The sequence below is a fragment of the Lepidochelys olivacea genome, assembly GCF_965140295.1.
Source record: "Lepidochelys olivacea isolate rLepOli2 genome assembly, chromosome: 10".
NCBI lineage: Eukaryota > Metazoa > Chordata > Testudines > Cheloniidae > Lepidochelys > Lepidochelys olivacea.
In genome coordinates this window covers 47,639,356-47,664,056 of record NC_140420.1, presented here as the reverse complement: position 1 = coordinate 47,664,056, position 24,701 = coordinate 47,639,356, and the positions used below count along the sequence as shown (strand labels likewise).

At 46.4% G+C, this 24,701-nt stretch overlaps 1 protein-coding gene across 2 annotated transcripts; it reads left to right on the top strand.

Annotated features, from left to right (window-relative positions):
* The first annotated feature begins 8,861 nt into the window (after nt 1-8,861).
* Nucleotides 8,862-24,112, top strand: RPP25 (ribonuclease P/MRP subunit p25). Of its 2 annotated transcripts, none has more exons than XM_084640496.1 (3): nt 8,862-9,074; nt 21,472-21,587; nt 23,318-24,112. In XM_084640496.1, the coding sequence occupies exons 2-3, from the start codon at nt 21,480-21,482 to the stop codon at nt 23,987-23,989; spliced, it is 780 nt and encodes a 259-aa protein (XP_084496622.1). In that variant the 5' UTR covers nt 8,862-9,074; nt 21,472-21,479; the 3' UTR covers nt 23,990-24,112. The 2 variants fall into 2 exon arrangements, with proteins under 2 accessions (XP_084496622.1, XP_084496621.1); XM_084640495.1 differs by lacking the exon at nt 8,862-9,074 and adding an exon at nt 20,799-20,917.
* Nucleotides 24,113-24,701: the final 589 nt, after the last annotated feature.

Below are 24,701 nucleotides of genomic sequence, written 5' to 3'. Positions count from 1 at the left end.
AAATAAATTCATGGTAGAAATATTTTCAAACTACAAAAAATAAGGCAACAAGAAATCATGAAAATGCTTATCCCAGTGACAGCTTTACTTCTGGGCATCCTCCTCCACAGAATAACTAGGTCTGAGTCTGGGAAGAAATCATTTTGTTCATCCCAAGAAAAATCCCAATCAGTTTAGCTCGGTGTCTTTCCCATGATCTTTCCTTCTGTTGAATTTCCAGTTGCTTAGCTCTCGCAGCTTGTTTAACTAGATTTAGAAGGAATCTTTTCAGTTATTGATTCCTCTCTGTTCAAGTCTGGGATTCAAGATACTTGGGCAGCCAAGTAAAAGTTTGAATTCCATCCAATCCATTTAAAAGTATGTTGTAATAGACATGAATGATACTGCAAACTAGGGTCAGGATTAACTGCAGTAGTCTACCCACTTTTGGTGCCTTTAATCTTGTGCTCTATATTTTTATTAAATGCTTAGGGTCAAATTATGACCATTCCAGAGGTATGAACTAGGGTTTGGAGAGAATGCAAAGAGCATAAAGGTGAATTCAGAAATAAATGGAATATAGCATGGCATTAGAATAGAGATGTATCTGTCTAATGTATCTAGTGTTTATTATACACCAATTTCTGTGGTATGAATGCTACCAGATCATCAAATCATACAAACAGGCCACAGACTCATGAGTCAAGATAGGAGTCAAGTTTGCAGTCCTGAAGATGAGGAGGAGGAGCTTGAATGTGATACAGAAAAAAGAGTGGAAAGCCAGTGAAAGGATTTGCGGGGGAGGGAAGAGGAGTTTGGTTTGATTGACGCTGCAGGAAAAATGATAACTTTAGCATCAGTGTTTTGGATTGATTGGAGTTGGGAGAGGTGAAATGCAGAGAGGCCAGGAAGAAGATTGCTGTGGTTGATGCAAAAGAAGCCCAGGGTTTTATTAGCAGAGATGGAAAAGAAAGGAAAGACAGCTTATGCACTACTGACTGTGTCTCCCAGAAGTGCTGGGATTCTTGGGCAACAGCTGCAAGATGGCCTCAAAAGGGCACACCATGCCCACACAGCAGGTCATAAGTGAAAGCTCCTCACTAATACAGACTCTGAATTTGGCTGTCTCATCATAGTTCTAGTGGACAAGTGGGCACATCACAAAACCACCAGCACAACTGGTACAGATTGGGGTCCACGTTTTCAGTCTCAGCAGTGCAGCCAAGGATTCTCTGAGGCATGGCGGCTGAGCTCTCCTCTCAGCTCTGGAGATGAACCCTTCAGGGGTATGTGCCTTCATGAATGGAGGGAGGAATCTTACACTGGCACTAACAATAGTATAGCCATTCTGTACATATTATTATTCTTTATATTGAAGTAGCACATAGAAGCCCCAGTTACAGACTAGGATCCTATTGTGCCAGGTGTTGTATGAACACAGAACAAAAAAGATGGTTCCTGCCTTGAAGAGCTGACAATCTAAACAGAGACCTTCAGCCTCCAGCCCTGTTCACTAAAGCCCTGTTCATCCAATGAAATGAGCTGTAGCTCACGAAATCTTATGCTCAAATAAATTTGTTAGTCTCTAAGGTGCCACAAGTCCTCCTGTTCTTTTTGCGGATACAGACTAACACGGCTGCTACTCTAAAGAAACACAGTGTTTTTCAGTAGATCAAAAGTAACTGCTCAAGAGAGTCAGAAATGTATGTCTGCCAAGAACAGAATATAATCAGGAGAAAGACAGATGGATCCACCTCTCAAAATATTGCAGACAGAGACAAGGAAGGGTGTAATGTAGCAAAATGTCTGTTTTAATGCTCCCCATAAATGTCAGTCAGTGATAATATGCAAACCGCACTAAATAATAATAGCCATTAATATTGTTGTTTGATGTTAATTAACTTCCATGCTTCTCATCCTTTGCGATACCACAACCCTCTTTTCCTATTGGGAACACCCTGAGAGCCCCTCCCATTTAACAATATGGGAAAATCAGTTGGGTTGCAATTCACAGTTTGAGAAAACAATTAATTAATATGTTGTATTTGCATAGTTCCTTTCATCCAAGGATCCCACCTGGGACAAAAATCATTATTTTGTAGGGAAGATGGGTAAAGGATCATTATTTTCATTTCACAGATGGGGAAACTGAGGAACAGAGAGAATAACTGAACTGCCCAAAGTCACATAGTGACTCAATGGCAAAGCAGAGGACCAGTCATCTAACCACTAGACACGCTGCCTTTAGCTTTAACAACTCAAGTTCTAAAGGCCTGGTCCAATGCCCATTAAAGTCAATGGAAGTCTAATAATTTTGAATCAGGTCCCACATGCATAAAAATGAAAGAGAGATACAGAAACATTTTTTAAAAACCCAAGAACATATTATTTTAAATCATCTATTGAAAACCATGATACCTTGCATGAGGACTCTAGCTTACTGAGTAGTTAATGCAATATGAAGTGTTGTTGCTATGGTGGTCCCAGGATATTAAAGAGACAAGGTGGGTGAGGTAATACCTTTTATTGGACCAACTTCTGGTGGTGAGAGAAACAACAGAAGTTGGTCCAATAAAAGATATTATATTACTCACTTTGTCTCTCTAGTTAATGTAATGTCTTACTCAGACCTCAAGGCGGTGCTCTGACACTTTCTGCACACCATACTCTGTGTTCTGTCCTGTGAATACAAGTTAGAATATCTATATATGCTCTGTTTAAAATGAAAGGCATTTGCAAACATGAAAGATCCTCGCATTCTTTGAAATCCTGGTAAAATGAAACAATGATACAGGACTCACACAGCAGAGTAAGGCCTTGTGGCATACACAAATGATTGGATGCATCCATCTTCTGGAAGGGAGTTAACCATCATAAGTGTATACAAAACTCATCTGTTGATTTTACCTGATCACAGAGTATCATCTTAAAGATCCATTTGTTAGTTCACACACCTAGGAAACAGCTCCTCCCACCTCTCTTCTTCATTTCCTGTCTCTCTATCTGTGATTTCCACTCTGTCTTTCTCTGCTACTTATTCTTTTTCTACCTGTCTCTCTGCCTCCATCCCTCTCTCCCCACTTACATCCATCTGTCCATCTGTTTCTGCCCGATACACTGATCTTTTCTCAAGTCCTCCATTTAGAGTTTTAATATAGCCATTTCTGCAAAGCTATTTTCCCCAAATTTCCATCTGTTGACAGGTTTTACAGAAAAAGATGTTCTGAAAGCAGATGGATATTAGCTCACAACAGCTGGGCCAAGGAATGATGTTCCCTTCCATTTTAGGTAAATTCCTTTCCTTATCTACCTTGAGTGAATTTAGTTCTGGCACTGAACTGGCACCCTTGAAAACTTCAGCTCTGGTACATTGTGGGCAGCAGCAGTGCATGCTTCCTTCACATTGCCTTGTTAATATGCATCCAAACTGATCTCTGTTGGCAGAGGCCAGTGACTGAATGGGCCCATGGAGACTGAATTACCGTCTCACCCCTAGAAGTTGAGACACATTGATATAGCCACATGGGAAGCTTGCCTTGATGCTGCTAGTGCTGCACAGAGCTTGTCCTGGGGTTTCAATCCAGCACTTCACAGCAGCGTGCAATTAAAAATCATCTCTAGGTTGATGACTTGAAAATCTTGCATTCCACCACTAAACGGTCTCCTTCCATCCATTCCTATGTGCCTCTTGGATGCTTTGTCATCATCTTAAATTGAACATGGCTAAAATGGAACTCTTTTTCTTCTCTTCCAAACCTTCTCCTTTTTTCCCCTTCTCTTCCTCTGTTGACACCATCATTCACTCCATCATTCAAACCCTCAATCTTGGAGTTGTTTTTGACTCCCCCCCTTTATTTTGCCCCACACAGCCAGATCATATCCCAGTCCTGCCACTTCTTCCTTTCTCAGCATCATCAAGATCCATCCTTTCCTTTCACTATTGCCAAATCTCTAAGGCCATGTCTACACTACCACTTTTGTCAGTATAACTTATGTCGCTCAGGGATGTGAAAAACAATAAGTTACACCAACATAAGTTACACCGACAGAAGAGCCGATGAGCTTCTCCCGCAGACAGAGCCTCCACTGCTTGCGGAGCTGGTTTTATTATGCCAACAGGAGAGTTCTCTCCTATCAACATAGACCAGCTACACAAGCGATCTTACAGCGGAGCAGCTGCATCGGTACAGTCGTGCTGCTATAAGCTCTCTAGTGTAGACATGGCCTAAGGGCTTGTCTACACAGACAGCACTGCAGCTGCACCACTGTAGCACTTTAGTGAAGACACTACTATGCCGCCAGGAGAGCTTCTCCCATCAGCGTAGTTAATCCACCTCCCTGAGAGGCGGTAGCTATGTCAGTGGGAGAAGCTCTCCCATTGACATTGCACTGTCTTCAATATTAAGGCAGTATAACTATGTCGCTCAGGGGTGTGGACTATTCACACCCCTGGGCAACGTAGTTATACCGATAAAGGTCTGTAGTGTAGACCTGGCCTTAGAGTTGGCCCTCACCACTTCTGCTGTGCCAATGCCTCAACCTTGCCTGCCTATTTATCAGCTTCTCATACAGTTACCTCTGCATCTTCTTCCATATGTCCCCCGAGCACGATTCAACTTCCACAAGTTCACCCTCAAGGCAGTACTCTGTTCGCACGTAATCACCTTGTAAAGACTCACTTCTGCTCCGCTACCTATAGTGAATCAAGTTAACATATATATAAATTGTATATAATTTGCCTTTTGTTCCCGTTCCCTTCCCCCTAATTTCTGTCAGTTTGTCCTTAAATTGTGAGAGTGCCTCCAGGACTTTCCTTCCTGAGTGTTTAGAAAGCTCCCAGCAGATAAGAGATACTACTGTAAATTATTAGTAGTATATAACTAGGCTTGGAAGAATTAATTTTTTTTTTGTAATTTTGATGGATAATATCCATGTTGATTTTTAAGCATTTTTTAAAATGTTTATCTATTTAAATTTTCAGTTTCACAGTGGGTTCCAGGAGGCTCCCTGCAAATCCGCGGGGCGCCGAGATACCAGATCCCTATGGGTACTAAGCGAGGGGAAGGCTGCACTAGCCGGGCAGAGCAGAGACCACTCCCATCCCCACAGTGTCCTTGCCCTGTTTGATTACAATTGATGGATGTTTTATTTAGTTTATTTCTGTGTGTATGGAGAATTTGATTTTTAAGTACAATATAATATAGAATCCTACCAAGGCTATATATAATAAGTAGGGCTTCTGACTGTAGGTTTTAACCAACAAACACCAATTAACCCCCCACCAGATAGAGAAAAATGAAATCAGTGTTTATCCAATAAACACCAGAAATGCTTAGTCAATTCATGTTTCAGAGTAACAGCTGTGTTAGTCTGTATTCGCAAAAAGAAAAGGAGTACTTGTGGCACCTTAGAGACTAACCAATTTATTTGAGCATGAGCTTTCGTGAGCTACAGCTCACTTCATCGGATGCATGCCGTGGAAACTGTAGCAGACTTTACATATACACAGAGAATATGAAAAAATACCTCCTCCCACCCCACTGTCCAGCTGGTAATAGCTTATCTAAAGTGATCATCAGGTGGGCCATTTCCAGCACAAATCCAGGTTTTCTCACCCTCCACCCCCGCACACAAATTCACTCTCCTGCTGGTGATAGCCCATCCAAAGTGACAACTCTTTACACAATGTGCATGATAATAAAGTTGGGCCATTTCCTGCACAAATCCAGGTTCTCTCACCCCCCTCCCAAAAACCACACACACAAACTCACTATCCTGCTGGTAATAGCTCATCCAAAGTGACCATTCTCCCTACAATGTGCATAATTAAGGTGGGCCATTTCCAGCACAAATCCAGGTTTTCTCACATCCCACCCCCATACACACACAAACTCACTCTCCTGCTGGTAATAGCTCTCCAAGTTTAAATCCAAGTTAAACCAGAACATCTGGGGGGGGGGGGGTAGGAAAAAACAAGAGGAAATAGGCTACCTTGCATAATGACTTAGCCACTCCCAGTCTCTATTTAAGCCTAAATTAATAGTATCCAATTTGCAAATGAATTCCAATTCAGCAGTTTCTCGCTGGAGTCTGGATTTGAAGTTTTTTTGTTTTGTTTGTCGCTGTAGCTCACGAAAGCTTATGCTCTAATAAATTGGTTAGTCTCTAAGGTGCCACAAGTCCTCCTTTTCTTTTTGCGAATACAGACTAACACGGCTGCTACTCTGAAACCTGTCATTGTGTAAAGAGTTGTCACTTTGGATGGGCTATCACCAGCAGGAGAGTGAATTTGTGTGCGGGGGTGGAGGGTGAGAAAACCTGGATTTGTGCTGGAAATGGCCCAACTGATGATCACTTTAGATAAGCTATTACCAGCTGGACAGTGGGGTGGGAGGAGGCATTTTTTCATATTCTCTGTGTATATGTAAAGTCTGCTACAGTTTCCACGGCATGCATCCGATGAAGTGAGCTGTAGCTCACGAAAGCTCATGCTCAAATAAATTGGTTAGTCTCTAAGGTGCCACAAGTACTCCTTTTCTTTTTAGTCAATTCATGTTAATATCACCTCTTTCCAGTGCAGTTTGTTTACATACGCAATGTCCCTACTCTGTACCTAAGGGCTTGTTTACATAGAGCAGTAATGAGCACTATAGGGGGTGTGATTTCTAAACTGCACTAATGTGTTGCACATTAATTGGTCTGTGTAGACCCTCCTTGTGCACACTAAAGGTTCCCTAGTTTGCTTTAATGTAGTGCTGTTTCAAACAGTACTACATGTATATACAAAGAGAAAGCCCCCCCAACCCCCAATTTTTGGACATATATATGGAACTTAAAACATGTTCAAAATACATCCTGAATAATTAAATTAATAAACCCTCCAAAACAGAAGCCCTATATGATAGGGTGTTAACCCCACACAGGGCCTGAAAGGGTTAATGTGGGCCTGTGAGGCCAATTAGGGTACTTGGCTGTACCTGGAGGGAGAATCAGATTTAACTGAATAAGAGGTCTGATGGGTTGGAATAGGTTGGATTGTAAAGCCAGGAAGTTTGCATAGAAAAAGGCTGCAGGGAGAGAGTCTTCAGTCACTCTCTAGGAGCCAGAGAGGAGAGGGAGGTGAAAACCCAGGAGGGAGAATAAACCTGGGGTTTTAGCCCTAGAAGAAGGATCAACCCCAGAGAAATTGTGGGGAAAAGAATCCTGAGAAGGCTAGATAGGAAGAAGCCCAGGGAAACAGTAGAAAGGGATAGGTCTGTGCAGACCTTGGCTGCATGTATAGGCAACCCAGAGTAGAGGGTGGACCTGGGTTCCCATATTAGCCCCTGGGAAGTGGCCCAGGAGCGCTGGAGATGCCAACCAGACAGCTGATCTTGTTACTCTGGAACGGGAGGACTATAGTGACCTAGCCAGAGGGCTGAGTCATGAAGAAGGAGCACCCTGAGCCCTGGAGGGGTCACACGGTGCAAGGAAGGGGGTGTCAGACCTGAGTGGAGCTAATCCCCAGAGGTCGCCACAAGAAGGCACCTCTCAGGGTGAGTGAACCGTGTCACACCCTAGTAATGAGCAGGGAGGATCAGGCCAGGAGAAGAAAATCAGATGGATGTGATTAATTTCAGCCCCAGCCTTTTCAGATTTTTATTTCTGACATCTTGATGCAGTGGCTTTTGTAGATGACCCCTAGGGGCCTGTCACACCATAGGTACACAAGAAAATAAAGAACTACGTGTGCATACCTGCAAGCACGCAAGCACACACACACACACACACTTAAAGGAAAAGTTGCCCGCCACAGTTTTGGAAAAGTTGTTAAAATGCTATCCCCTCTCAGAGAAGCAAAGGCATAGGTCTGATCAAAGGCTGACAATATGGAATCCACACTGACAGATCAATACGTGGGTGGGATCCTTAGTCTAGAAGAAATATATTGTAGACTGATGGTGTCTGGGATTTAGGCAAAGTGATGGATAGTAAGAAGGAAGTGCTTGAGCTCTTTCTCTTTTCCATCAGTGTAGGGTCTTAAGCTGTAGCCTGTGTTCTCCCCAGTGCTGCTCTGTATGAAACCACATCCAGCCCAGCCTCTCAGGGTATGTCTAAACAGCACACTAACCCTGGGATCTGACTCAGGTTTAAGCCCAAACCTCCCTTCTATCCAGACAGAAATTAGTTTGACTTAGGCCAGCAGCCACTCTACTCAGGACCACAGACCCTGCTAGGGGTAGGTCAGAGCCCAAGTCCCTTTGTAACATGAGTCAAAGCCCAGGCTTTTTGCAGTGTGGACACAGCTCAAGCCCAGGTCCCCAAAATCAGGTGTGGAGAGTCTGCCAGCAATATCCCACAAGCCCCTGGGGTTGAGCTTCCCAGTACTTGAATTCCAAAACTTGCCACTCACTTCCCAGGAACCAGAAGCAACCTCCTGGTTCAAATGTAGCAGCTCAGCATTTAACCCTTCATTTCCATGTGGGCTGCTCAACTGGAAACACAATCAAGGCTGACATGTATTAGCTATGGACAGCAGTACGATGAAGTTCTAACGGGCTAGAGAAACACAGCCAAATTCTGGTTAATCTCTGGTGCAAGGCAAGCAAAACATACGACGTTAGCAACAGTTCGAGAAACGATCATGTCTACAAAACTGTATCCAAGAAGCTGGCAGCACTGGGGATTGGCTGGATAACAAAACAACACAGATAATACATCAAGCAGCTGAAGACCGAGTACCACAAAGTCAAGGATGCCAACAGCACAGCTGAGAACTCTCCATATTCATGTCTCTTTTATGAGAAATACAATTGGTTACTTGGAACTGTAGCGAGCACTGAACCCACAGTGGTGCATAAGAGTCTCCTGAGCAGGGATGGCGACCTTATTAACTCTCCCCTGCCCCCATCACAGGCACCACTGGAGGAGAGACAGCCACTAGATGAAGGGCAAGAAGTGACTCTGGAGCTGAGGCCAGCAACCGAAGAGGTTATGCCGCAAGAGCAGCTACATCTTGAGTCTGTACTTGGAGGACCTATTTGGGGATGGCCATGGGGTGCAGCCTGCTAAGGAACCGGCATCAGAACAAGCACCAGAGCAGGAGCCAGATCCTGGTAAGTTTCTGCTGCCATATTTATTGTTATTAATATATAGATGGGAGGAATTTCTGGCCAGTGAGCCTGTTAACTTATTTATACAAGACAGGATTTTTGTATGCTGCCATTCTGGGTGGAACTCAAGCCATTTGCCTAGTACTCCCCACCCCCTTCCCACAATGCCAGTGGGATTCAAAATACAAGCTGCAAAAAGAAGAAGAATTTAATGAGCATTTTTCCTAAAATTGTTACTAGTTAATCACTGATTTTTATACTTATGGTTTGGGGCTCCACAATTCATAGCCTCATGTACCTCTCCCATCTAATACAGAGTACCTTATAAACTGGCTACACACACACTGTTCCTGACTATTGTGTGGGATTTGTCCCCAATAGCAGTGAAACAGCAGAATGCCAAAGCAAAATACTTGTCTTTATACCTACAAAAATGCTTGCTCGATGGGGAAAAAATGTGTATTTGGCGCTAAACTGAAAATAAACAGAATTTAAACACCTGGACAAACTGGGTGGAAAATGCTACCTCATCAGAATGGTAACTTTTCATGTCCACTTTGCACGGGGATAAATAACTATATAAGGTGCAGGGAAATGAACAATCAGACCCCTGGCTTTTACTCATGTAGTTCCCTTGTGGTTGTGTTCTTCACTGAGTGAGATTCCCTTTGGTGACTCATTGATCCAGATCAAGCCAAAGTTCTACATTTATTATTTCGCTAGGTACTAACTATTCTGAACTAGCTAGCTTTGCTTCTTCCAACCCTGATTGTTTGTTTGTTTGTTTTAACTAAGCCTTGATGCTTGGGAAAAATGTTCTAATAAATTCACTGTCGTGCAACAACTGGTGTCTTTTTTAATAGTGAACTAACAGAGAAACATTCCAGTTTCCCAGTTCACGTCCCATTTTACCAACGTAACACATATCAACTCATTTCTTATACCAGTGATGTAGACCACATAGGCAGGGTGCAAAAAAAGACACTGGTGGACCCAACTCTCATGTACACCACTCTGGCAGTGCACAGGGTGTAAATATAAGTTAGATTTACAATAAAGTAGAGCTGGTTGAAAAATGGATTTTTCAGTCCTGCAAAAATAATTGAGAATTCAAAAAACATTCCTCCTAATTCAGGATGAAAAGGCAAAATGTTGATTTATTTTGTGAAAAAAAAATCTGAAAAAAGTAGTTTGGGGACAATCAAAATGTTTCTCTTCAGTGAATTTGAAATGTTTCTTTGCAGTTTCAACCCTTTTTATTTATTTTATTATAAAATACCTTTTGAAATGAAAAGTTGTTTTGAGATGAAAAATTGAAACTTCATTCCTAAAATGTCAAAAAGGCCATTTCAGCATTTTCAAAACTTTTTTTCAATTTTTTAAAAAATATTTTTGCCAAAATTGATACAATTTTGTGAAAAATGTCAATTTTTACTACATGGCATTTTCTGGAGGAAAACTGTTTTGATGAAAATTTTCTGACGAGCTCTACTGTCAAGCCCCTTTACACTGTTGGAGTAGTGTAAAGGGGATAGTGTAAAGAAGAATTGCCCTCTCTCTCGCTTTCAGTCTCTCTGTCACACACACACTCTGTAAATAAGGATTATCTTGAGCTCTGCTATTTTCCACTCATGCTGGAGATGACCTGGCATAGATCAACTGGCTAATTGAAACATAAGCCTGTACAACTGAAGTAACCTGCTTCCATTGCGCAGTGAGCAGTCATGCTCGATGGTATTACTTGCAATTACTGGACTACTGGGAATCAAGGACCTGTTTAAAAGGGCTATACAAATACAAATGTAGTGACCCTTGCATGTCAGAATTATTGGTAGAGATTCTAGGGTGCTTTAGGCAGAAACATTGTACAGGACTGATTCTACTCCTGGCTTTGCCATGGACTTGGTTAAGCTACTTCCTCTTTCTGTGTGCCTCAGTTTCCCAACCTGCAATGTAAAAATTGGGTCTACCTCACAGGAGGGTCATAAGCCTTAATTTATTACTCACTGTAAAGTGCTTTGAGATCTTCAGATGAAAGGTATTAAAGAAACTCAAAAAGGAGGAGAATCAAAAGGCAGGAGTCTAAATGCCACTGAACGTCAATGGCAACTGGGTGCCTAACTCCCATTGGTGCCTTTGAAAATACCTCCAGAACTATTAGTGCTGTGTTCATCATTGGGCAGAGAGAGGGGTAATCTAGTAGTTTAAGAATGGGGCTGAGAATTAGGAAATCTTGAGTTGTTTTATGTGGCTTATTAACAATTATTAATTTATATTTCAAATGTAGTATAAATCAGTATGGGCTAGTATACTTTCCATGGCCCTCATTCAGCAAAGCACTTAAGCACATACTTGACTTTAAATACGTGCTTAACTCCCATTGACTACAGCAGGAAAAGGGGAGAGGAAAGATTACTTTAAAAGTGAGGGGGAGAGGCAGGGAGGATCGGATGGGAAGGTCGCAGTCATTACAGTATGATGGGTGGAACTGAAGAAGGAGGGTGAGGTCTCAGGAAGGTCCTAGTTTGGTATGACACCTGGGGCTGAGGAATGCAAACCAGAGCAAGGCTGCTACCTCAAACTGTGTCTCAACATGCTTGTTAATTATTAATTATTTATTATGTATTAGTTTTTTGTTTGTAATGCAGTAGGGCCTATAAGCCACAGTCATGGCCCAGGACCACATTCTGCTAGGTTGTGTACAAACACAGAACAAAAAAATGGCCCCTGCCCCAAAGAGCTTACAATCTAAGAGACAATAGGTAGAGACAGACAGATAGGGAGCACAAGATCTCTTTCCTACAGCTCTGCCTGCCTGCTGCATCACTTATTGCTAATGAAACCTGGCAACAACGGTTTGTCTGTAAGAAGTTCTGGAGCACAGTAACTTGCACAATAGGCACCAACTCCATGGGTGCTCCAGGGCTCAAGCACCCACCGAAAAAAATAGGGGATGCTCAGCACCCACAGGACTGGATTAATCTTTTGTGGGCCCTGGGGGTGGAGAAGAGCACCCACCGGCAAAACCAAAATTCAGCACCTGTGACTTGCACAGTGAACCACGTCACACAGACAGGAGTTTAGCCCAGCTATGGACCTGGTAGAAGCAAATGAGTTATTACAACTGCTCAGCCAGAGATCTACTGGCCCTGGAGTAGGGCTCTCCAATGTGGAGCCAGCCTTGGGAAAGACACAGGAAAGAAAAAACTAAAGGAGTCATGAATAGTGCATTGGCTCTCAGGTCACGTGAGGGGACCACCCAGGGAGACAAGTGCTCTGATGAACCCACAGGAGGCATCTACAAGCCAACAGATTCAGTGGAGAGTCAGAAAGTACCCAACATGAGTCTGTCGAGATGTCAAGCTTGCTGGAGAGCCCAAGGACAGAGAATCATCCTGAGGCCAACTCTGCAGGTTGAAAGAGACTCTGAGACTCAGCTTGCAAATTAATAAAGAACTCTTTCCTATACCTAGGCCTGCTTGCAGCAACACTTATAGCTGATGGAGCAGTCATTACAGCAAAATTGTCATTAGTGTTGCTGATTACAGAATGGAGCCCTAGATGCCTGTGTGTTAGTAGCTTTGAACTGCTGGCATCTCTGTTTGAATTTTCTTTTTATTAGCAGGGTGAAGGGGACTCTTCCAAAATCTCTTGAACCCTTCCGGGTGGATTTGTTGCCTGGGGACACCATGGCCACTCTGTGTCCCCTCCTGCATTGACTGTACCCATTATGCCATGTGAAATGGAAGGAGGTGAAGAAGACTGATTGTAAAGCACCAGGGAAGGGCATTCCTTAGGCATTTCCATTTGGAAGGATGATTGCATGGGAGCCCCTGTATTCTCATCCCTTCTGCCTCCCCCTAGCTTTTCCAGAGGGGATCGGAAGAGCAAGGTCAGGGAAGCAGCTGTTTTAATTGAACCTGAAACAAATTGATTCTTTTCCTGGGTTTATAGCAGCCAATTGGAAGTGAAGTGCTCCTGAGCCCCTACAGCAGTATGGTCCCAGAGGCAACTCCCTTGTCTCAGATGGTTTCCTAGCCGCTCTTTCGCTGCTCATATCCTCTGCATGCATTAAGCAGTTTAATTTCATGCAAGATTAACGAGTGTATTATTATCACATGGAGTTTCTTTCCTCAGAGAGAAGAACACATTCGTTTATTTACTCGCCTTAAAGTGCTTCCCAGCAGATGAGGACTCCAACTAGTCTGGACAAGCCCTGATACCACTAAACACTAGATCGCTGCCACACATGGGACTATCAAATATTCAGCCACTTGAACATGACCTCTCTGTTGCCAGCAGGACAGATGCATTTAGGAGCACAGGGCTGATCCTGCAAAGTGCTGAGTGCCACTTGAAAAAATCAGCATGTTGTCAATTCCTGCTGGAGTCAATAGGAGCCAAGAACACTTATTTAGCACCTCACAAGGCACTGGGCACCTTTCAGGATCAGACCCACAAAGTTTACCACACTGGATCAACCAATGTCCATCCATTGCAGCATCCTGTTTCCAGCACTGTCCAAAGCCTGATGATTCTGAGTAAGGCAAAATGTCCCTAGTAATGCATCTAGCAAGTTGCGTGGCACTATAAATGGGTGGAAGGGGTTCATTCCTGACCTCTGATTGGTTGATGCTCTGGAGAATGAGAGATGATTACAAACATTATAGGACCAAAGAAAGTCTCTTCTGAGTGCGTGTAAGTAACACAATTCTATATACTTTGAAATGATACCTGAAGTGCATGGCATGAAAAATACTAGGAGCTCCTTGAATCAAAGTACTGAGGCTTTATTGAGAGCTACACAACCACCAGCTTTATTGATCATGCCCATCCTGCCTGGGAGCCCACCCTGCCTGGGAGCCCACCCAACACTAACCAAACTCTCAAAGTCCTGTTCCCCGCCACAATGGGTGCTCAGTATAAGACCTGGCTTGGATTCGGGGGGGCGGGGGGGGCTGGTTTCATAGATAGTTGGCCCAAAATCCTGGTTAGGATTGTGAAGTAGATTTCCCCAGAACATTACAGATACAACCTAACAGGATCGGATATGGCATATGTCCTCACACAAGGAGCATATGGCTCATGCAGCAGGAATCAAGTCTCATACGGTTCAGCTTGCCCATGCCCAGGCTGCAATGTGATGACTGGCTGAGACCCGAGAAGGGATGATGTGACACAGAGATTGAGAGAGGCAGAGAGAGTGACCTTGTTGTATCATATGCTTTGACTTTCCGAATTGCTCCAGAACAGGGTCACCTCGGATGAAAGAAAATAGACTGCATGTGGCAGACAAAATCTCAGGTTACTCTGCGCTCCTTACTTTCTCCCCACCCCAGCTCTCCGTTATTAATATGGTTCCTCTTCCCTGTCCCCTCTCTCTTCCTGGTCCTCCTTATTTTAACCAGTATGTTTGCCTGGAGCCATGCCACCTTGTGTGGGACTGTCAGTGCTCAGAGACTAAGCAGAATTGGGCCAGATCAGTATTTGGATGACGCAGCATAAGGAGCGTTCAGGGGCTGCAGGGAATGGTGTTGGTGAACCAGCAGGTGGCACTCTCTCCCCTGAGCCAATGAACCTATGTGGTGTCAAGGGGCACTTTGTCAGGCAGGCTTAGGTCGGACATACTCCCCAAGGTTCCGACCTCTTGTCATCATGAGGCAGGGCATGGCACTGTCTGTAAGAGTATAGGCTTACGTATAGTTATTATATATGTTTGTGTGCTGTAGAGGTGTTAGCCTCAGTGCCCTGAGCAAATGCTTTCTAAGGAGTTTGCATTCCACAGCTTCATCTGGATACACTTCCTCCCCTGAAGCTCTTACCTTGTGGTGCTGAATGCTATCAAGCAACCGCTGCCTTCCTGGTTCTGGGTGGGGGAGTCACCCTGAGATGCCCCCTCACCAAGGTATCATGAGATTTACTTAATGGGTTTTATCGACTGCCACCTTTATTCCTTGTCCAGCTTCAACTGTTCAGCTCCTTTACCCTTTAGTTCATCCAAGTCCCACATCCTCTTCCTCAGTGACTTCATCCCACTCTTCTGCTACCTCTAACTTCCCTTCCCTGACCTCCTCATTGGTCCTCAGCTCTAGACTGATGGCACCACTCACTTCTCTGGTCTTTCTTGTTCTCCCATGCTTTCACAGAGCTCTCTCTCTCACAGAGCTCCCTTCCTGTGATCAACACCTCACCTCATTTACCAAATTCACTCCCACCTGCCTGGTGCAAGCCCACAATGCTTCTTGTCTCTCCTACCAATTTATATTCCTGACAGAGCTCCCTCTGTAACATCCTTCCACTCCTTTACTTCCACCTTCAACTCTAGTCTCTTTTCTGGCCTTGCCTCCTCTCCCCTGTTGCTCCATTCTGGCCATCCCACCAATCTCTAGCCCTGTCTCATCACTCTGCTTCCTCTGCTCCTGTTCCTGAAATGCTGAGACTCTCTGGAGAAAATTGAGGTACCACTTCAACTTCCACCACCCCCACCTCATTCTCTTCATCCATCTTCTGTGCTATGCAGCTCTTCTTCTCCCCCAAACTGATTCCTGTGGCTACAGTTCTGGACATCTCTTCCCCACCTTTGACTCTCTCAGCAAATCCTTCTCTCCCCAAGAATATCACCAGCTTTGAAGTGGAAATCAGCACCATTGTCAGGAACTTTCACTCTCTCCTACCTAGTACCCCTTCTTCCTTTGCTCAAGTCTCCACTCTGAGGGGCCTCTCCTTCTTTTGAGGGCCAACCTTTCACCCTGCCCCCTTGACCACATCTCCTGGGGTCTGATGGCCCTGCTCCCTCCCTCACCTAGTGTTCCTTGTCCTTAGCCATCAACAGGCTATGGCTGCCCTTAGCCTCAAAAATCTCCCTATAGCCTCAACCGCCCCTCCAGTTACTGGCCCATCTCCTTCCTTCTTTCCCCCAGACTTCTAGAATGTGCCTCTGCTCTCACTGCCTCCATTAAAAGAAAAGGAGGACTTGTGGCACCTTAGAGACTAACCAATTTATTTGAGCATGAGAACATGGCTCCTGGTCTTGCAGCATCCTTCCTTTCCCTCTTTCAAGTCTCCCCTCTGAACATACTTCTTCCATGAAGCCTGTCAGTGTCAATCCACTACCCAGGGAGTCATGTTATGTATCTGTATTAAAAAATCCCACTGCCTTGCTATGCAATGCATCTGCCTTCTGCTCAGCCAGACCTTTCTGTATCTGCATGGTTGTCTGTTGCTTCTCTATTCAGTGGTAAGCTCTTCCATGCCCTGCATGGAGCTGAGTACCTCCACTCAAAAGTAATGATAAGCAATGGGAGTTCAGAAAACGCTTTGAGATCTTCATGAGGAGAAAAGGTGCTTAGATACTACAGCGATGGGTACTATGGAAAAACCTATGACAGACGGATCAAAGTATTATTGTTTTTGATTACTCTGCCTCATTGTTTCCTCCCACCTTCTCTTATTCACTCACTCTCTCATACTTCTCCATTATTTATTACTCTTTCTCCATTCTCTCTCCTTTCATCTCACCTCTCCTCTTTTTCCAATGTATTTCTAATTAATCTGTCTCTGATTTTCTTCCCTCCGATGTCAGTCTGTCTTTCCCATCTCCTCCCCATCCACCCACAGCCCCCATCCTCTTCTCCAGCTCATCTGCATCCCATCTCCCACTCTCTGTTCTTTATGCATGAGCTAATTTCCACTATTCCTTCACATGGGCTAAACGATCCACTCTGTTGTCCTCCAACAAATAAGCTGACAGGGTAATGAATGGCTTTGGATGGTAATTAGTGATGGAGTTGCTAATAATGAAATTCATTTACATTTTAAGCACTGCACAGAGAGAGAGAGAGAGAGAGAGGAAGTAGGACCCTGTCATTAACACCCCCTGACATCCCTTGCCTTGGGGGGAGCTCCCTACCAATCAATTTTAGTGATGCGTAAACTGTTTAACATGATTGCACCTCATCTTCCCCATTTAGGAGGCTGTAATAAGCAGAGTTTGTTAAGCAGCAATTAGACAATAAATGCTGCCTTGGATTTAAATACCCAATCAGTGCAGCACTGTGGAGGCAGGCTCCATAGAAACACATAGCGATTTCAGGATGCATCCAACCACTGGAGAAGAGGTGCCTAATTCTGCACTGGACCATCAAGCCCTTGACTGGCTGCTTTGCTTAGCATCATGTCAGGCATTAGCAGGCATAAATATTAATATGGAGACAAATGCTGAACACCCACAACTGCCACTGATTTCAAAAGTGGGGAGTCAGCATACAGCATCCCTTGGGATCTGGTCCATATGGCATGGACTGGATTGGGACATATAGCTATAGCCCTATGCCACTGTGAGGCATTGTGCATGATGCCATTCAGAACTCAGGGAGAACATGCATGCTACACCACCTTTGGAGAAGGGGTTACATCCACTCCCCTCTGCACTCAGTCAGCTCCACTGGCCGATTCAGAAGGGTTGGGATGATTATTTGTATTGGTCCAGCCCTCCCCCCAAGCACCATGAATTGCCATTGTTCCCAGCTCAAGTGCAGAAATGGTGCGATGGGTAGAGAGAGATAATCTGGTCCCGATACATATGTGGGGCCAGATCTTCAGCTGGGGTAAATGAGTAGAGCCCCCTTGACTTCAGCACAGATAAACCCATGAGAAAATCTCTACAGCAGGCAGTCTCTCTCTGCTCCTGATCCTGTATCAACCAGGGCACAGCTTGATTCTCAAGACTCTTGAGAGATGCACAGCATTGTGCTGAAGCAATATGCATTTCTGGAGCTGTTTAATGTCTTATCAAGATTTGTCATCTTCTGTGCCCGCCATAAAGTTTATGTATTGAGTTAATGAGAGCTGCCTCTGCCTTCCCGGCCCTTTATTCTGTGTCAATACATTCCATGAACAGTTGCCAAACTCCTTCCCATTTGTTTTCCTAGGCTTTTAGCCTGAAGATGCATCTTTTTAAAAGAAGCAATTTGTGTGAGAAGCTTAATTCATCCCAGCCTGACTGAGAAAGGAGCAGAGCCGCTTTGTGCCTTACTTGAGAATTTCACAAACATTCACCAGACATGAGGGAGAAAAACAACATTGTTTTTCATCATACGAATGAGGAATTCATGTTTTAAAAGTAGCTACTGTGCAGGATCACTACAGCGTGGCACTCGACAGGGACATTGGAGATCTGGTTCCGTTCCCAGTTCTGCTACATACTGCCTGCATGACCTTGGCCAAGTCAATTAGTCTCTCTGTGCCTCAGTTCCCCACCTGTACAATGGGGACAATTTGTCTTTTGTCTGTATTGCCTACTTAGACTGAGATGCAGATTCTGTCCCTAACTGGGTGTATATGCAACCCATAGTATAATGGGGCTCTGATCTCTCCTGGGGTACCTGGGTGCTACCTTTATACAAATCACATCATTAAGGGCAAATCTTTAAGACAGTGGCACTAGCCCAATTCTACTCAGCAGGATGGAGCGGAATTTGGATCCACTCCCCTTGCAATGTGAGGAACCCAACATGAGGACTCACTGGGCAGGAGAGAACAGGATAGAATGTGGGGCATCTACAACTGTACAGATTCACTAGCCATCCCTTAGCTAGTACATGCCATCTGTAGATCTCAAAGCCATTTACTAGGTATTATTAACTCTATTTTACAGATGGGGAATTAGAGAGACAGAGAATTAGCCATGGTCATACAACAGATCAGTCGGAAAGTGGACTACAGCTCTCTGATTCCCACTCTAGTGCACTGTCCTCCAGATCACACAGCCTCACGGGAAGGTGCCCCTCACTTCTCCCACCACTGTGGAGAGCAGCCAACAAGCAATTCTGTTCCCACTCCACACTCTTGTGGGGGAAGATTCCCTCCGCCTGCAGCACTGTGGGAAGCCCATGTCCTCAGGCACAGGTTCCAGGTTTTGGCCATAATATTTTAACAGGTCAAAGACTCAACTGCAAGAATCTTATCTGAAGGACACTATCAGTCCAGGTTTCCCAGACACTCACTGAATGTGGACTGGTCTTTGGGGTGGATTGGATCTGAACACCACTTGTAACTGCACAACTGGGTTTCATCCAGGCTCCAGCTGACATGAGATCAGGTAGATTTTTAGTTCAGATGAAAATAAGCCATGGGTCTCGAGAGGCAGAGCAGACTCAAGTGAAAGCCAATACTCAGGATGTCTTTTCATCTCACAATTCTGCATCTCAGCTCTGCGACGCAGTGGAGAGAACCGCACATGCATTAGGGACTATTCCATAGGGGGAAGTGAATTTAGTGTGAGGAAAGGTGCCAGTTTTGGAGGCTGAAGTCTCTCTTTAGCCATGGCAATGGTACAGAACAGGCAGCATCAGTGCAAACTTCTGCATAGACCTGGAGAGGCTGGAAGAGGATCTGAGGGGAATCCAGTCCCCATTGCCGATTCAGATCTTGGAGTTCCTAACACATGGTCTCATTCATTTCCATAGATGTGCCCAAAGTATTTGCAGGCACCTCCATGTGCCCATGCAGCAAGGCAATTAGTCACCCAGTGTGCATGCAAAATCTACGTCTGGGACTTTCAAAAAAAACCTAAGGGAGTTAGGCTCGTAATTCCCCCTGAAATTCCATAGAAGTTTGGAACTGAACTCGCATGGCTTCTTTGCAAATCCATGGCTAGGTGTTTGCAAAGATTGCTGGGCTAGGTAAGGAAACCAGCTGAATATTTGTCCCTTAGCATTAGATCTGTGCTGGGGACACCTGTCCGTGAGATTTTGCACACAGACCGCTAAGAGCTGACATCAACTGGTGTAAGCTACAAGGGAATCTCCTCCTACCTTCTATGCAGTCAGTGCCATTTGGTGTTTAGGATGGTCCTTTACTCAACCCTGGCATTGGGCTGGATTTCCTAATAGCAAATGCACATGTGTTTGACTAGGATATGACCAATTGGCTTTGCCAAGGGACACTCACATGCCATGCGACCTCCATCACTGGGGCGGTTAATCACAGCATAGAGGTGAGCCTGCCTGCCCTTGGCAGAGCACAGTGAGACAGCTGGGGAGGTCCTGAGGCATGGCTGGCTAGCTAAGCACCTGGCTGCACAGACAGGATAATTATTTGCTTAATTGGGTGCCCAGGCCCACTTGTGCTGCTTGCAAAGGGAGATCATTGTGATTTATTTGAGAGCTCATTTACATCTTGTTTCTTGCTTGGCTCCAATGAGAGCTCAGCCCCCCCACTGGATCAGGCCCTCACTCTGCATGTAGGGTACCCATGGCAAGGGTGGCATTGGTATTCGTGGGCCCTGTTGCTTGGGGAGACAATCAGAACCCTTAATGCACATGATCCCAAATAACTGCTTGCCTCATTCCTGGCACTGACTTTCCAGGAGCCTTCCCACATCCCCTGGGAGTCAGCAGGGGATCACCAGCTGGATCTTCACTCCTCTCTGTCGTGAAGTGTTGGGAAAGGAGCCAATGGGCCAGAGAGCTTGCTGCTCTCCTCCCCCATGTCTGGGTAGAGGAGCTAGCAGTCCATGGGGGCTCTTTCCTCCTCCTCCTCCTCCTCCTCTCTTCTGAGGACCCATGTGTCTGAACCCTCCCAGCCAGAGGCTTTCCCTCTCTCCTCTAAAGGGCAGGGAAGATTCACCCTGGGGATCTTCCCTCCCTTTCCACATCACATGGTCAGGAGGAGGGGAGTAGCCTGATCACTCCCAGGCAGATCTGGGCTCCTCTGTCACAGTCAGTAAAGACTGGAGCTCCATTCTCTCTTGCATTTAGCACAGGGAAGAGGGAAGTAGGCAAAAGCCACCTTTGTGCTCTCCATTGTGCCAGGGCAGGCTGGGTTGTCCGCCCTATCCCTCAGATGTAAGTCAGAGCAACCTTAGAATTGCTCTAACTTATGCCTGCCCAGTGCTGGGGCTGGGAGTGCTCCGGCCATTCCGCCTGCCCAGAGCTCGGGCTGGGGGTGTTCTGGCTACGCCACCAGCCCAGTGCTGAGGCTGGGGCTGGCAGCTTGGGCGGGGGTTCTGGCCGGCCGGGGGTCAGGCCAGGCGACGTGGACTGGGGTGGCTGAGGCATGCTGGCTGGGGGGTTGGGCCAGGCGGCAGAGTCCAGGGAGGCTGGGGCCATGCTGCCTGGTGCTCCGGGGCCAGGAGAGACTGGGGGTGCTAGCCTGGGGCAGGCCACAATGGGGTTTGGGCTCCCTTGGGCACTGAAGGGGTGGGGCCTCCCCAAACCAGGGGTTCACCCACCACCCATGCATGTGGGTGCCAGTGGGCGCAGCAATGCTAATTCTGCTTGCAGAGCGCTGGGAGCCTCACGCCACCTCCCACTGGATATTTATCCTTGCCTTCCCGGCGAGGTTGCTTTTCCTCCTTCCTGATGTCTCTTTTATTGTGTTCATTCACTCCGTCTTTTAGGCAGCGGAATGAGGACATCACCAAATGGCAGGCTCTCCATCCCTCATCGCTACTCGGTGGGAAAGCATTACTGTCAATGCACAGAGGGGCCATTCCCTCCTGGGAAGAGATCGAGGGTAATATGGTCCTCATGCTCATTTATTGCAGGGCTCGTACACACTGCCCCACCGCTGGACTCAGACACTGACCTAGGCAGCCCACTCACCTGATCTCACTTCCTCCCAAGAGACCCTAGGCAGGGATGGGCCAACACATCTCCTGGAGTGAGCAGAGGATTCAGTCCCTGTGTTCATGCACCATGCTGCTCTGAATTTATCCTGACCCATCTCCTCCCAGAGGGGCATGGCTGGAACTCTATGTTCAGTCAGTCCGGAGTTCATTTGGCTGCAGCATTGGACCAGCAGGACTCCAGGGCACTATGGGCATTCACCTACTGCTCTAACTCTGTATCCTCAGTACCCCATCCCTCTAGCCCCTTTCAGACTCCCCTCGATGACAGGAGAGCTGTTTCCATGTTTACTCATTTTCTCTCCACGTTGCTCCAGCCAGGGCCTAGCTCAGCCCTAGCATTCATCCTCCGGTTTCTAGGAAAGGGGCAATTGAGACTAGGAGGTCTAGGCTGAGTTGTCCCCAAATACTCTGCTCCGGCAGCTGAAGAGGGAGATTGAATCATGCTAAAAGCCTTATAATCTACATGGGGATGAAATGTCCTATGCTGATCCGGGGGCAGGGTCTCCCTGAACATCTCACAGCAGATTCCCCATTGACCTGGGGTCAGGGATTGAGGTACAGGGCTCCCTGCAACCATCACAGGAGACTCCCTGTGACAAACTGGAAATTTCCTGTAATATTTGTATCTCAGTTTCCCCATATGCTGCATTGTTACCCTCTGGGTGCAAAAGAACTGTTTGCTCTCAGGGCACGGTAAAAGGCATAGGTATGAATGCCACCTGGTTGTCTGAGTCAGGATGGGTCATTCAAAAGGACTGGCTGAGAGCGATGGATTTCAATGGAGAATCTGAGAAGACAATGGAAAACTCAGTCACCAGGACATTTTAAGGAAGGGCCACTGAGATCTGTGCCCCTTGTGGAGGTGCACGGTGTGGGAGCTGACCCAGCCAGGCAGGGAGAGGCACGAGCAGCAGCAGCTGCCTGTACTTTGCTGACATTTGCAGTTAGCAGTTAATGTCCTTGAGCTGGAGAAATCGCCCATGGGAAGGGGCCAGTTTCTCTTTAAGGGGGCAGGACTCCAGAAGCATCATGAAGAGAAAGAGTACCGTTCCCTCTCCCTCCCCACAGCTGCTCCTGGACTAGGGAAAAGTCAGACTCTCCTTTTGCCAGAGACTGAGGGAAGTGCAGCTGGGGGATGAAGCAGAGGGCTCCGGGCTGGGCTGGGAGGCTGATCAGGAGTGTGGGGAGAGGGAGGAGGAGAGCAGGAGGGGGAGGAGGAGGAGGAGAGGAGGAGGATCTGCTAATTACACAAAACAGCTCTGGGGGCTGCTGAAGTCCAGAATGAAGCAAAGAGCAGCAGAAGCGAGTGCTGCAGTGGGAGCAGAGGAGGCACCGGCAGGAATTCCCACCCGGGGAGAATTCTGCAGCTCCATCCCTTCTGGGGACTGATTCTCCGGCACAGCCAGGAGGGGACTATCTGGGCTTGACAGAAAGTCCTTCACCTGGGGAGGGAGAGCGCTGAGTAGCCAGTCAGAAGAGGCAGAATCATGGAAGAGCAGCACTAAATTGGTCCCCTTTCTCTGCTGACCTGGACCAAAGGGAGTTTGTAGCCAAGGATAGTCTCTGGGATGGATGCTGGCGTTTAGACATCTGATCTGACTCATTTTCCCTCCAGGAAGGGCAAGCGATGGCTGCCAAAGGGGTGGAATCCACACCCATGCCCCCCGTAGCCCAGTCCAGGATGGAGAACTTCAGGAAGGTCAAGACATCGGAGCAGGATAGCCCACTGCCCTTCCCTGACCTGCCCCCTGGCGTGGTGGAGATGAAAGTGAAGGAGGGCAGTAAGATCAGGAATTTGATGGGCTTTGCTATGGCCAGGATGGAGCTGAAGGGTACTCGGCAGATAGTCTTCAGTGGCTGTGGCCGGGCAGTCACCAAGACCATCACCTGTGTGGAGATCATGAAGAGGAAGCTGGGGGGTCTCCACCAGGTCACCAAGGTGCGTTACAAGACCCTGCTGGAGGTCTGGGAGAACAAGGACCCCCAGCCTGATGGCCAAGTGGAGAACCTCACTGTCCACAAGAATGTGCCCTCCATCTGTATCCTATTGTCCAAGGACCCCCTGGACCCCAATGAGATGGGCTACCAACCTCCGGAGCCCAGGGATGGGCTGTGGGCTGAAGAGGGGGGAATAGAGGAAGATAGACTTAGTTCACCCCCACAAGGGGTGAAGAGACCTTTGGCACTTCCGCACGGGGAGCTGGCTAACAAGAAAATGCAGGTACAGGTACCGGAGAGTCAAAAGGGCTTGGGGACTATGGACTACATGCTGGACTATCATCACTGACTCATTCCCACCCCCCAGAGAAATAACCTAAGCCATATGTAGTGTACATAGAAAGGAGATTATATATTGAAGAAACTCTAAATTTTTAGATGCTTTGTAATCAATAAAGGGACGATGAAGCCAGTGTCTTGTTTGGTCATGAGTCCTGATGATCTCGCGTGTTGCGTAGCTTTCCCCACAAAGACTCTGATTCGTAGACGCTGCTGCTCCCCTTCACTTCCCCAGCCCTCCACCCTCTGCTGCTCTTAGGGCTGGGGGCAGTGATCAGCTCTGTTCTCAAGCTGCAGGGAGCTGGCTAATTAGAAGGAACGTGATGAGAGACATCAATCCAGTGGTGGGAGCAGTAATGCACCAGGAGCAGCTCATTTGCATGTGGAAGCATGGGGTGGTTGTCATATATTGGGTGGGTACAAGGTTTTGCATACAGTCATGGGTGCCATGGGTAAAGAACAGGTTTCCTGCCCAGAGAAACTTGCAAACTGAAAGGCAAAAGAGGGCAGGTCTGACAGAATATGCTCTAGGATGTGGCACTGTGTGACCACTGAGGCTGGAAAGGGTTAAAGCCCAATGATCATATTAGCTGATGCTGAGGTGAGAGGAGGGTCCTGCTGGGGCTGCTGACCTCAGGTTGTGTGTGTGTATCTATCTGCACATCCATTTCCTGATCCCTCTCCAGGGAAATGGAAATGTAATAATTTTAATTCCCTACAGG

Bases quoted from the DNA above. Each gene is read 5' to 3' on its own strand.
- RPP25 (XM_084640496.1), top strand. From the start codon at position 21,480: ATGAGGACATCACCAAATGGCAGGCTCTCCATCCCTCATCGCTACTCG. The intron at 21,588-23,317 runs GTAATATGGTCC...TTTTCCCTCCAG, and splicing joins CTCCTGGGAAGAGATCGAGG to GAAGGGCAAGCGATGGCTGC.